Below are 13,887 nucleotides of genomic sequence, written 5' to 3'. Positions count from 1 at the left end.
AATGAGGATATCTTTGCTTTGAAGGAGTCAAAACTTCAGAAACATAATATACTGGGCGCTGAACTTTGAAGGCCTTTCCTTCTTCTTCCCGCTCGACGGTAAGTACTGTACTGACAACTTGTCCTGTGGCTGCAATGTAAATCAGCAAAGGCTCCTTGCTGATTGGGGCAGCAAGCACCGGCTGGGTGGAGAGCAGAGCTTTGAGCTCTGTAAACGCTGCATCAGCTTCTGGAGTCCACTCGAATTTGTCGGACTTCTTCATCAGTCGGTAAAGAGGCAATGCCTTTTCACCGAGGCGAGAGATGAATCGACTTAAAGCGGCCAAGCATCCTGTAAGCTTCTGGACGTCATGCACACGCACAGGACGTTTCATCCGGAGTATAGTACCAATTTTTCAGGATTGGTGTTGATTCCCCGTTCGGAAACGAGAAAACCGAGTAACTTCCCACCTGGAACTCCGAACATGCACTTTGATGGATTAAGCTTGATATCATACCTCCTGAGGTTGGCAAAGGTTTCAGCAAGGTCAGTTAGTAGGTCGGAACCCTTCCGTGACTTGACCACAATATCATCCATGTATGCCTCCACATTCCGACTGATTTGAGTGAGCAAACACTTTTGAATCATCCTTATGAACATGGCTCCGACATTCTTGAGGCCGAACGACATGGTGACATAACAGAAGCACCCGAATGGAGTGATGAAAGCTGTTTTGATCTCGTCGGGCCCGTATAGACGTATCTGATGGTACCCAGAATAGGCGTCTAGGAAAGACAAACGCTCACATCCCGCAGTCGATTCGACTATCTGGTCGATGCGGGGGAGAGGAAAATGATCTTTCGGGTAGGCCCGATTGATATGCTTGAAATCAATGCACATGCGAAGTGACTTGTCCTTCTTGGGGACCATGACAACATTGGCGAGCCACTCGGAGTGGTAAATTTCTTGGATGAACTCCGCTGCTAAGAGCCGAGCCACCTCCTCGCCAATGGCCTTCCTCTTCTGGACGGCGGACCGTTGAAGATGTTCTTTCACAGGTTTAAATTTTGGGTCGACTCGTAGACGGTGCTCAGCCAGCCCCCTGGGAACTCCAGGCATGTCAGCAGGCTTCCATGCGAAGATGTCCCAGTTCTCACGAAGGAACTGGATGAGCGCTTCTTCCTATTTGGAGTCGACCGTCGTTGAGATGTGAGTCGGAGCAGCGTTTGGATCGGTCAGGTGAAAGTGAACTGCCTTCGTTTCACCGGACGACTGAAAAGCTGATTCTGAAGCAGGCTTCTTAGCTCGTAGCAACTCACTCGGATCTGCAGTCTTCTGATACTCTTGCAGCTCGACCACCGCCATCTGAGCGTCAGCAATCTTTGAGCCTTTCTGAAAACACTCTTCTGCTTTCTTCCGATTGCCTATAACAGTGATCACACCTTTGGGACCAGGCATCTTCAATTTGAGATACACATAACATGGTCGATCCATGAAGCGTGCATAAGCCGGCCTGCCCAAAATAGTGTGATAAGCACTTTGGAAATCCACAACTTGGAATGTTAACTTTTACTTGCGGTAATTCTTGGAATCACCGAAAACCACATCAAGAGCAATTTGGCCGAGTGACTCAGCTTTCTTCCTAGGAATGACTCCATGGAAACTCATGTTACTGGTGCTGAGCCTGGACATCGGAATGCCCATCCTTTTCAATGTTTCTGCATACAATATGTTCAAACCGCTGCCTCCATCCATCAGGACTTTGGTCAGTCGAGTGCCTTCGACAACTGGGTCGACCACCAGAGCTTGCCTCCCAGGGGTGGCAATGTGCATAGGGTGATCAGACTGGTCGAATGTGATGGCAGTCTGGGACCACTTCAGATAATTGGGTGTTGCTGAAGCAACCATATTTACCTCACGGTTAATAACCTTCAGTCGACTTTTGCTCTCAACATCAGCAAAATCATCAGGATGGAATTGACCTGGGGGTACCCATCGTCACTATCTTCCTTGTCCTCAACTTTGTCCGACTCCTTTTCCTTATCTTTGGACTGCTTGCCCTGAAACTGCTAGATCAGAAGTCGACACTGTCGAGTGGTATGCTTTGGGTAAATGAGTTTACCCTCTTCATCTTTCTTGGTGTGGATGTGACACGGTAGATCCAAAACATCATTTCCATCTTGGTCTTTAACTTTCTTGGGGTTCCAAGGTCCTTTGGGTTTTCCCTTAAATTTTCCCTGGGTTACGGCTAGGGCCTCCCCAGGAGCGGCTGGCTCGGCTTTCCGCTTCTGTTTCCGACTGGAATTTCCTCCGGTTTCCTGGGCGACTGCTTTATGCTTGCCACTCTGGAGTCGATCCTCATCTTCACCATTAGCGTATTTGGTGGCAATCTCCATCATCCGATTCAGAGACATCTCTCCGGTTCGACCGAACTTCAGATTCAATTCTATGTACTTAACGCCTTCTTTAAAGGCACAAACTCCTTGATGATCTGGTACATTTTCAACTATGTGATGCAATGTGATCCACCTCTGGATGTAATCCCTCAGAGTTTCATTCGGTTTCTGCATGCAAGACCGCAATTCCGTAAGGCCTGCAGGTCGCTTGCATGTTCCTTCAAATGTGGTAACAAACACTCGGGAGAGATCCTCCCAAGTGTAAATGCTGCTGGGTGCTAACTGATTCAGCCACGCTCTGGCCGAGCCTTCTAACATGAGAGGCAGGTGCTTCATGGCTACCTCATCGTTCCCACCGCCAATCTGGACATCCACTCGGTAATCTTCGAGCCAAGTATCGGGCTTGGACTCACCGGTGAACTTACTAACTCCAGTCGCCAACCTGAAGTTGGGAGGAATTATAGCGGCTCTGATGGCTCGACTGAAACACTCCGGCCCTGAAACATGTACTCTGCTACTGGTAGGCGCATCTCTGTCGTGGCCTTCTCGGTGAGCTCTATTCCTGTCGACCAAACCTTGAACGATAATGGATCTCGCATCAAAGCCTGGTTCCCTAGGGTCGATTGGAATTCTCCGCCCAACACTATGAGGGCGTCTGTCAACCTGCTGTCGAGGCACATATGATCCACTCCTCGGGGTTGGGGTTGGCACTCGACGTCGATCATCACGATCGAATCGGTGATCATACTGCTCATTCCTTCTGTACTGATCACGCCGGTCTCCACGTCCCTCACGCCTCGGAGGCGATCTTGGGCTGTGAGCCGACTGGACTGTATCCGCTGCAACGGATCGACTATGGATCCTGTTCTGCGACTGAGAAACAGCGGAATTCTGGTCTCCCGCTGCCCAGAGCAATGCTCTGATTTGCAACAAGCCTCTGCCAGCCTCTGACTGGGAGGGCTGAATCGACTCTGCTATACGGGCCGCAGCCGCTAAATTCTGAATTGGAGTACGATATACCTGCGGGGGCGGAAAGAGTTGACGTCGACTGGATTCTGGAGCCCGTTGACGCGCTCGCTCATCGAGTATTCACTGGAGATTCTCCAGTCGAGTGCGCTCGGCGAAGTTAGCCAAGCGCGCGTCCTCCAAGGCTTGGGCCTCGGGGGTTTCTCCAACGATAGGAGTGTGGAGTGCATCCATGTTCCGGCGGCGAAGCTCCTCCCGCTGCAACGACGTGAGAGGCTCGGGGAGATACTCCTCGTGAGGACGCGACGGGTCGCCCCATCCGCGCCTCCGTCAGCGCGGGGGAAACCGGGAGGACTGCGTAGCCCATCGATCACCAGAACCTCTGCAGCTGGGTCACTGCTGTCGCATTCGGATGCGGTCTCTGCAGAGCCAGTCGAACAGGCCGTAGAGGGATAAACTCGTGCAATATGATATAAACCCCACCTTTTATCCTCGATGGCAACAATACAATACATGTTGTTTCCATTTCTGTCACTGGGATCGAGCACGGCAAGATTGAACCCAAAGCTAAGCACTTCTCCCATTGCAAGAAAGATCAATCTAGTAGGCCAAACCAAACTGATACTTCGAAGAGACTGTCGTGGTTCTAACTCTGACAGTGATGTAGGGGGTATGTATGGAGAGGCTAGATCTTAGCTATGGAGGAGTTGTAAGCACACGAGGATTACGAGTTCAGGCCCTTCTCGGAGGAAGTAACAGCCCTACGTCTCGGTGCCCGGAGGCGGTCGACTGAATTATGTGTGTATGAATAACAGGGGTGCCCCCCTTGATACTGAGGAGGGGGGTGGCTTATATAGAGTTCGCCAGGCCCCTCCAGCCCTCAGTAATGCAAGGTTTAAAGTACATTAAGACTGGGGGTTACTGGTAACGCCCCTAATAAAGTGCTATGATAACCATAAAAGCTACTTAATGACCGACCGTTTGCGTGCAGGGTGACTTTAGATCTCCTGGCAGTCGAGTGGTTGGAATTTGGTCGAGTGATTGCTTCGTGGTCGAGTGTCTTGAATCTGTCGAGTGGGATACCTCCAAGTCGATTGAAAGGTGACTTCTTCTAGGGATGTCCTTGGGTAGGGTACTTAGGACAGGTCCATGCCCCTATCCTAGGTACATAGCTTCATCAGAGACTTGCAAAGATAATCAATCATACATAAAAGATTTCAGAGAAGAATCAAATATTGTTCATAGATAGACTTGATCATAAACCCACAATTCATTGGATCTCGACAAACACACCGCAAAAAGAGTTACATCGAATAGATCTCCAAGAAGATCGACAAGAACTTTGTATTGAGAATCAAAGAGAGAGAAGAAGCCATCTAGCTAATAACTATGGACCCGAAGGTCTGAAGTAAACTACTCACACATCACCGTAGAGGCCATGGAGTTGATGTAGAGGCCCTCCGTGATCGATGCCCCCTCCGGCGGAGCTCCGGAAAAGGCCCCAAGATGGGATCTCTTGGGTACAGAAGGTTGTGGCGGTGGAAATAGGGTTTCGTGGTGCTCCTATTTGTTTTCAGGGTATATGAGTATATATAGGAGGAAGAAGTAGGTCGGTTGAGCCAGGAGGGGCCCACGAGGGGGAGGGCGCGCCCCCTGCCTCGTGGACTCCTTGTTTGTTTCTTGACGTCCACTCCAAGTCCTCTGGATCGCGTTTGTTCCAAAAATAGCTCTCCCGAAGGTTTCATTCCATTTGGATTCTGTTTGATATTCCTTTTCTGCGAAACACTGAAATAGGCAAAAAAACAACAATTTGCACTGGGCCTTGGGTTAGTAGGTTAGTCCCAAAAATAATATAAAAGTGTAAAATAAAGCCCATTAACATCCAAAACAGATAACATAATAGCATGGAACAATCAAAAATTATAGATACGTTGGAGACATATCAAGCATCCCCAAGATTAATTCCTGCTCGTCCTCGAGTAGGTAAATGATAAAAACATAATTTTTGATGTGGAATGCTACCTAACATAATTCTCAATGTAATTCTCTTGATAGTGGCATGAATATTCAGATCTGAAAGATTCAAGACAAAAGTTTAATATTGACATAAAAATAATAATACTTCAAGCATACTAACTAAGCAATTATGTCTTCTCAAAATAACATGGCCAAATAAAGTTATCCCTACAAAATCATATAGCCTGGCTATGCTCTATCTTCACCACACAAAGTATTTAAATCATGCACAACCCCGATGACAAGCCAAGCAATTGTTTCATACTTTTGATGTTCTCAAACTTTTTCAATCTTCACGCAATACATGAGCGTGAGCCATGGACATAGCACTATATGTGGAATAGAATGGTGGTTGTGGAGAAGACAAAAAGGAGAAGATAGTCTCAGATCAACTAGGCATATCAATGGGCTATGGAGATGCCCATGAATAGATATCAATGTGAGTGAGTAGGGATTGCCATGCAACGGATGCACTAGAGCTATAAGTGTATGAAATCTCAAAAAGAAACTAAGTGGGTGTGCATCCAACTTGCTCGCTCATGGCGACCTTGGGCATTTGAGGAAGCCCATCATTGGAATATACAAGCCAAGTTCTATAATGTAAAATTCCCACTAGTATATGAAAGTGATAACATATGAGACTCTCTATCATGAAGATCATGGTGCTACTTTAAAGAACAAGTGTGGAAAAACGATAGTAACATTGCCCCTTCTTTCTTTTTCTCTCATTTTTTTATTTGGGCCTTTTTTATGGCCTCTTTTTTATTTTATTTTTCGTCCAGAGTCTCATCCCGACTTATGGGGGAATCATAGTCTCCATCATCCTTTCCTCACTTGGGACAATGCTCTAATAATGATGATCATCACACTTTATTTACTTACAACTCAAGAATTACAACTCGATTCTTATTACAAAATATGACTCTATGTGAATGCCTCCAGCGGTGTACCGGGATATGCAATGACTCATGAGTGACATGTACGAAATAATTATGAATGGTGGCTTTGCCACAAATACGATGTCAACTACATGATCATGCAAAGCAATATGACAATGATGAAGCGTGTCATAACAAATGGAATGGTGGAAAGTTGCATGGCAATATATGTCGGAATGGCTATGGAAATGCCATAATAGGTAGGTATGGTGGCTGTTTTGAGGAAGGTATACGGTGGGTTTATGGTACCAGCGAAAGTTGCGTGGTACTAGAGAGGCTAGCAATGGTGGAAGTGTGAGAGTGCGTATAATCCATGGACTCAACATTAGTCATAAAGAACTCATATACTTATTGCAAAAATTTATTAGTTACCGAGACAAAGTACTATGCGCATGCTCCAAGGGGGATAGATTGGTAGGAGAATACCATCGCTCGTCCCCGACCGCCACTCATAAGGAAGACAATCAATAAATAAATCATGCTCCGACTTCATCACATAACGGTTCACCATACGTGCATGCTACGGGAATCACAAACTTTAGAACAAGTATTTCTCAAATTCACAACTACTCAACTAGCATACTCTAGTATCACCATCTCCATATCTCAAAACAATCATCAAGTATCAAACTTCTCATAGTATTCAATGCACTTTTTATGATAGTTTTTATTATACCGATCTTGGATGCCTATCATATTAGGACTAAATTCATAACCAAAGCAAATTACCATGCTGTTTTAAAGGACTCTCAACATAATTTAAGTGAAGCATGAGAGATCAATAATTTCTATAAAATAAAACCACCACCGTGCTCTAAAAGATATAAGCGAAGCACTAGGGAAAAATTATCTAGCTCAAAAGATATAAGTGAAGCACATAGAGTATTCTAATAAATTCCGATTCATGTGTGTCTCTCCCAAGGTGTGTACAACAAGGATGATTGTGGTGAACTAAAAATCAAAGACTCAAATCATACAAGACGCTCCAAGCAAAACACATGTCATGTGGTGAATAAAAATATAGCTCCAAGTAAAGTTACCGATGGACGAAGATGAAAGAGGGGATGCCTTCCCGGGCATCCCCAAGCTTAGGCTTTTGGTTGTCCTTGAATTTTACCTCGGGGTGCCTTGGGCATCCCCAAGCTTAGGCTCTTGCCACTCCTTGTTCCATAATCCATCAAATCTTTACCCAAAACTTGAAAACTTCACAACACAAAACTTAAAAGAGAATCTCGTGAGCTCCGTTACTAAAATAAAACAAACCACCACTTCATGGTACTGTAATGAAATCATTCTTTATTTATATTGGTATTAAATCTACTGTATTCCAACTTTTCTATGGTTCATACACTCAAGTACTAGCCATAGATTCATCAAAATAAGCAAACAACACACGAAAAACAGAATCTGTCAAAAACAGAAAAGTCTGTAGTAATGTGGAGGTTTCGAATACTTCTGGAACCCCAAAAATTCTAAAATAAATTTCTGGGCGTGAGGTATTTATCTATTAATCATCTGCAAAAATAATTACCTAAATAGAACTGTCCAGTAAAAAACGGCAGCAAATCTCGTGAGCGCTAAAGTTTCTGTTTTTTACAGCAAGATCGGAAAGACTTTCCCCAAATCTTCCCAAAGGTTCTACTTGGAACAAACACTAATTAAAAGCATAAAACCACATTTAAACAGAGGCTAGATGAAATATTTATTACTAAATAGAATCAAAAAGAAAGAAACAAAAATAAAAATGGGTTGCCTCCCAACAAGCGCTATCGTTTAACGCCCCTAGCTAGGCATAAAAGCAAGGATAGATCTAGGTATTGTCATCTTTGGTATGCAATTATTCAATAGAACACTTATAACCCTTAGGATTTTCCTTGTTTTTATTAATGATTAAACTCCTTGGCAAGAAATTAAGAAAATCATTGGTAGCAAAAGGTTCCTTAATGATAGCGAGAAAGTTGAGGTGAATACTTATGGATTTGAGATCCGCATTTTCCTTACTAGAAGTTTCACCCTTATTTTTATGAACGTACATTAGTTTGGCAACTTTGGTAGGAGGATTTGAAGTATTCCTTACGGCAGAAAAAGAGGACCCCAAGTTGGTAATAATTCCCTCAAGTTTATCAATTCTAGTGGAATCTTGGTCTATTCTTTCATTAACTACGGGTTCTTTTTCTTTAAAACTTTTCAGAGTAACTCCTACCTTAGATCCATATTGGGTAATTTGGTTGTGGATCGTTTTATCAAAATTCTCAATCAATTCCACAGTGGAAACTTTATTTTCAATAATATCGAGCCTTTGCATAACATGTTCCAAAGTTAACATAGTTCAATTAACCAAGAGAGGTGGTGTGCCAAACAAATCTATCATAGCATTATAAGAATCAAAAGTGTGGCTACCAAAGAAATTCCTTCGGTAATGGTATCAAGAATATATCTATTCCAAGTAATGATGCCTAGATAAAAATTGCGAAGAAGAACGGAAGTAGATAGCTTCCGAGTAGATATATTTTGCGCATTGCAAATTCTGTACCAAGCATCTTTTAGATTTTCTCCCTCCCTTTGTTTAAAATTAAGGACCTCGTTCTCGGGAGACAAAGGAGTAGATAAAGGACTAGCCATAACGACGAAGCAAGCGAAAGAAAAAGCGAACGGAAAAAGAGGGCAAATAAAACGGCAAGGGTGAAGTGGGGGAGAGGAAAACGAGAGGCAAATGGCAAATAATGTAATGCGAGGGATAAGAGTTTGTGATGGGTACTTGGTATGTCTTGACTTGTGCGTAGACTCCCCGGCAACGGCGCCATAAATCCTTCTTGCTACCTCTTGAGCACCGCATTGGTTTTCCCTTGAAGAGGAAAGGGTGATGCAACAAAGTAGTGTAAGTATTTCCCTCAGTTTTTAAGAACCAAGGTATCAATCCAGTAGGAGGCCACACGCAAGTCCCTCGTACCTACACAAACAAATAAGAACCTCGCAACCAACGCGATAGAGGGGTTGTCAATCCCTTCACGGTCACTTACGAGAGTGAGATCTGATAGAGATAATAATAATAAGATAAATATTTTTGGTATTTTTATGATATAGATTGAAAGTAAAGATTGCAAAGTAAAATAGATTGGAAACTTATATGATAAAAGATAGACCCGGGGGGCATAGGTTTCACTAGTGGGTTCTCTCAAGATAGCATAAGTATTACGGTGGGTGAACAAATTACTGTCAAGCAATTGATAGAAAAGCGAATAATTATGAGAATATCTAGGCATGATCATGTATATAGGCATCACGTCTGTGACAAGTAGACCGACTCCTGCCTGCATCTACTACTATTACTCCACACATCGACCGCTATCCAGCATGCATCTAGAGTATTAAGTTCATAAGAACAGAGTAACGCATTAGGTAAGATGACATGATGTAGAGGGATAAACTAAAGCAATATGATATAAACCCCACCTTTTTATCCTCGATGGCAATAATACAATACATGTCGTTTCCCTTTCTGTCACTGGGATCGAGCACGGCAAGATTGAACCCAAAGCTAAGCACTTCTCCCGTTGCAAGAAAGATCAATCTAGTAGGCCAAACCAAACTGATAATTCAAAGAGACTTGCAAAGATAACCAATCATACATAAAAGATTTCAGAGAAGAATCAAATATTGTTCATAGATAGACTTGATCATAAACTATGACGCCCCCGATTTGACCGTACACTAATCATACACGAAAACGTGTACGATCAAGATCAGGGACTCACGGGAAGATATCACAATACAACTCCACAAATAAAATAAGTCATACAAGCATCATATTACAAGCCAGGGGCCTCGAGGGCTCGAATACAAGAGCTCGATCATAGACGAGTCAGCGGAAGCAACAATATCTGAGTACAGACATAAGTTAAACAAGTCTGCCTTAAGAAGGCTAGCACAAACTGGGATACAGATCGAAAGAGGCGCAGGCCTCCTGCCTGGGATCCTCCTAAACTACTCCCGGTCGTCGCCAGCGAGCTGCATGTAGTAGTAGGCACCTCCCGAGTAGTAGTAGTCGTCATCGACAGTGGCGTCTGGCTCCTGGGCTCCAACCTATGGTCGCAGCAATCGGGTATAGAAAGGGGGAAAAGAGGGAGCAAAGCAACCGTGAGTACTCATCCAAAGTACTCGCAAGCAAGGAGCTACACCACATATGTATGCATTGGTATCAAATGGAACAAGGGTATCATACGTGGACTAAACTGCAGAATGCCGGAATAAGAGGGGGATAGCTAGTGCTATTGAAGACTACGCTTTTGGCCACCTCCATCTTGCAGAATGTAGAAGAGAGTAGATGGTAAGTTCACCAAGTAGCATCGCATAGCATAATCCTACCCGGCGATCCTCTCCTCATCGCCCTGTTAGAGAGCGACCACCGGGTTGTATCTGGCACTTGGAAGGGTGTGTTTTATTAAGTATCCGGTTCTAGTTGTCATAAGGTCAAGGTACAACTCCAAGTCGTCCTGTTACCGAAGATCACGGCTATTCGAATAGATTAACTTCCCTGCAGGGGTGCACCACATTTCCCAACACGCTCGATCCCCTTTGTTCGGACACACTTTTTTGGGTCATGCCCGACCTCGGAAGATCAACACGTCGCAGCCCTACCTAGGCACAACAGAGAGGTCAGCACGCTGATCTAAGTCTGGGCCCATCGCCCATTGCACACCTGCATGTTGCGTACGCGGCCGGTGAGCAGACCTAGCCTCCCTTATACAAGAGTGGGCGTTCCAGTCCAACCCGGCGCGCGCCGCTCAGTCGCTGACGTCACGAAGGCTTCGACTGATACCACGACGTCGAGTGCCCATAACTGTCCCCGCGTAGATGGTTAGTGCGTATAGGCCAGTGGCCAGACTCAGATCAAATACCAAGATCTCGTTAAGCATGTTAAGTATTCACGAACGCCGACCAGGGCCAGGCCCACCTCTCTCCTAGGTGGTCTCAACCTGCCCTGTCGCTCCGCCTCAAAGTAACAGTCGGGGGCCATCGGGAACTCAGGCCCACCACTACCTGGATGGAGCCACCTGCCCCTTCAGCCCCCATCTCCTAATAGTATCACCGATAATGTAACAGTGTAAAGTATATAGTATATGCCCGTGATCACCTCCCGAAGTGATCACAACCCAGTAGTATAGCATGGCAGACGTACAAGAGTGTAGGGCCACTGATGATAAACTAGCATCCTATACTAAGCATTAGGATTGCAGGTAAAGGTAACAACAGTAGTAGCAAGGACAGGCTATGCATCGGGATAGGATTAACGGAAAGCAGTAACATGCTACACTACTCTAATGCAAGCAGTATAGAGAAGAGTAGGCGATATCTGGTGATCAAGGGGGGGGCTTGCCTGGTTGCTCTGCAGACAGAAACGGACCCTCGAAGGTGAAGTAGTCGATCACTGGTTCAACCGCGGTCTCGGGGTCTACCGGAAAGAAATAACGGAGGGGGGACACAATAAATAACAGAGCAATCAAAGCTTCTCAAAGCATAACATGGCAATACGCGGTGCTAGGGGCGACCTAACGCAGTGCTACATGATACAGACGGAGCGGGAAAATATCCGGAAGGGTTTTCCCGGCGTTGGTATTTTTCGGACAAATGAAAGGAGGGGGACGGTTCCATGTTCAGCATGCTAGAGGCATGTGATAGAAGAACGGGTGGCATATTCGGATTCACCATATTTTTCTGAATGTTTTTCATATATAAAACATTTTCATCTGACTTAAGGTTATTTTACTATGAATTTCTAAAGTTTTAATAGCAGTTTGGAATTCTTTTAATTTAAAAATAAAACAAAAATTAGTTTTGTCACCTAGTGCTATCCTAGCCATAGTGCAAGATAGGTAGGGTCACGGTCAAAGTCAACAGTTGACTAGTCAACATATGAACAATGTAGGGGCCACATGTCATTGACTTAGACTTTTATGAAAATTTGTTTTTCTTTAAACTAACTGTGGGTCCACATGTCATCTATTATTAGACTAACTTGGCAGTAATTTTAATCCTAAGCTAAAGTACTCCTATTTAACACAAGGGGCTAGCCACACACGGTTGTGGCCAAGCCGGCCACACACACCACACACAACACACGCAGCACGCAACGCACACACGACCGCTATGGCCACGGCTATGGCCAGCCGTAGCAGCGGCGGATGGCGGCGCCGGCAAACAAGCAGCAGCATCAGCAAGCGGTGGCAGTACACAACGGCAGCAGCAGTTAGGAGCAGCAGGAGGAGGAAAGACAGCAGCGCAGCGGCAACGGCAGGAAGCAGCAGTAGGAAGCAGTCAAACGCAGCCGAGCTTGAGCGGCAGTAGCGGCAAGAGTTTGACGAAGGCGAGGCTGAGCCTCGAGTACGAGCACCGCGGGAGGGGCGTCTGCCTAGCAGGGGCCTAGTGAAGCTACCTGCGGTGGTTCGAGCTGCGGTTTGGTCCTACGGTGAGCTGACGCTCGCGCGGATCCACATGGAGGCGTCGGGGAGCGCGGGGTGCTATGTAGCGACAACGGCGATGGGCGAGGCGGCAGCCGGAGCACTGTTCGGAAGCAAACACCGTTTGGCGAGGCGAGAGGCCAAAGCAATGGCACGGGCGGCCTCACGGGGACGTCCCAAGCACGTGGACGTGCTATTCTGGCCCTGGATACGAACGACTGCGACGGGGCGAGCTCCACGACGGAGATAAGCTACGGAGATGGCGGCGCTACTACTAGCGGGCGTGTCCGAGGGAGATGGGTGAGGGGGAGAGAAGAGCGACGGCTCACCGAGTGGCACACGGCGGCCGACGGGGGCTTAGGAGCTGCCGGGGCGACGAATTCGACGGAGCTCGCCGGCGGTGGTCCGAGGGAGAGGAAGAAGCGGGCGGTGTCGAGGCAGCTCGTCAGCTCCAATCCAGGGGCGCAGGTGACGGAGGAGAGGGCAGCGATCCCCCTGGACAGGTCGGGGCGGCGAGAAGGCCACGGTGGCCACGCCGGCGTCGAGGCAGTGGCGACGGCGGCTCGGTTCATCGAGGGGAAGAGAGGAGCGGCGCGAGGGAGAGAGATGCAAGGGGCCGGCTAGGGTTTTAGCCCAGGGAAGATATAGGCGAGGGGAAGCGGTGGATGGGCGCCACAGCATCGCCCGGTGCCGTGGCGGCAATCGCCGGTGTCCACCGTAACGGTGAACAAGGGAGATGGGGAGGGAGCGTGCGTCTGGCCCAGCCTGCTAGGTAGATGGGCCTTGAGGCCCAGATAGGGAGGTTTGTTTTATTTCTTTTGTTTTGCCTTGTAATTATCTTTTAACTTTTCTGCTTTATTTATTTTATTTAAGTTTCACATTATTTTGGTTTAGTTAAAACACAAAAGTAGTTTCTAAATTAGTACTACTGCTTATACCTCTGCCACAAAAGGTTTCACTCTTAAATAAAATAGTTTAGCATTTTTTAAATTATAAAAGGCATTCAATTAATTGTTTTAGCTACTGTTTTAATCATTTTGAGCACTTAAACATTTTATAAAATTTTGGTTTCTTCACCAAAAATATTTACGAATTATTTTCCATAGCTTGCACATTTTAGTTTTGATATTTGAA

The 13,887-nt window shown here is 45.9% G+C and overlaps 1 protein-coding gene across 1 annotated transcript; it reads right to left on the bottom strand.

The window, feature by feature from the left end:
• Positions 1-10,263: 10,263 nt before the first annotated feature.
• Positions 10,264-13,366, bottom strand: LOC123082250 (uncharacterized). Its single transcript, XM_044504621.1, has 2 exons — positions 13,083-13,366; positions 10,264-10,378 (listed from the first exon to the last, which is right to left on the bottom strand). The coding sequence occupies exons 1-2, from the start codon at positions 13,323-13,325 to the stop codon at positions 10,280-10,282; spliced, it is 342 nt and encodes a 113-aa protein (XP_044360556.1). The 5' UTR covers positions 13,326-13,366; the 3' UTR covers positions 10,264-10,279.
• Positions 13,367-13,887: the final 521 nt, after the last annotated feature.

Source organism: Triticum aestivum, chromosome 4A (assembly GCF_018294505.1).
Source record: "Triticum aestivum cultivar Chinese Spring chromosome 4A, IWGSC CS RefSeq v2.1, whole genome shotgun sequence".
NCBI classification, from domain to species: Eukaryota; Viridiplantae; Streptophyta; class Magnoliopsida; order Poales; family Poaceae; genus Triticum; species Triticum aestivum.
Note: the sequence above shows the minus strand (reverse complement) of the source record. Positions and strands in the feature narration are given on the sequence as shown.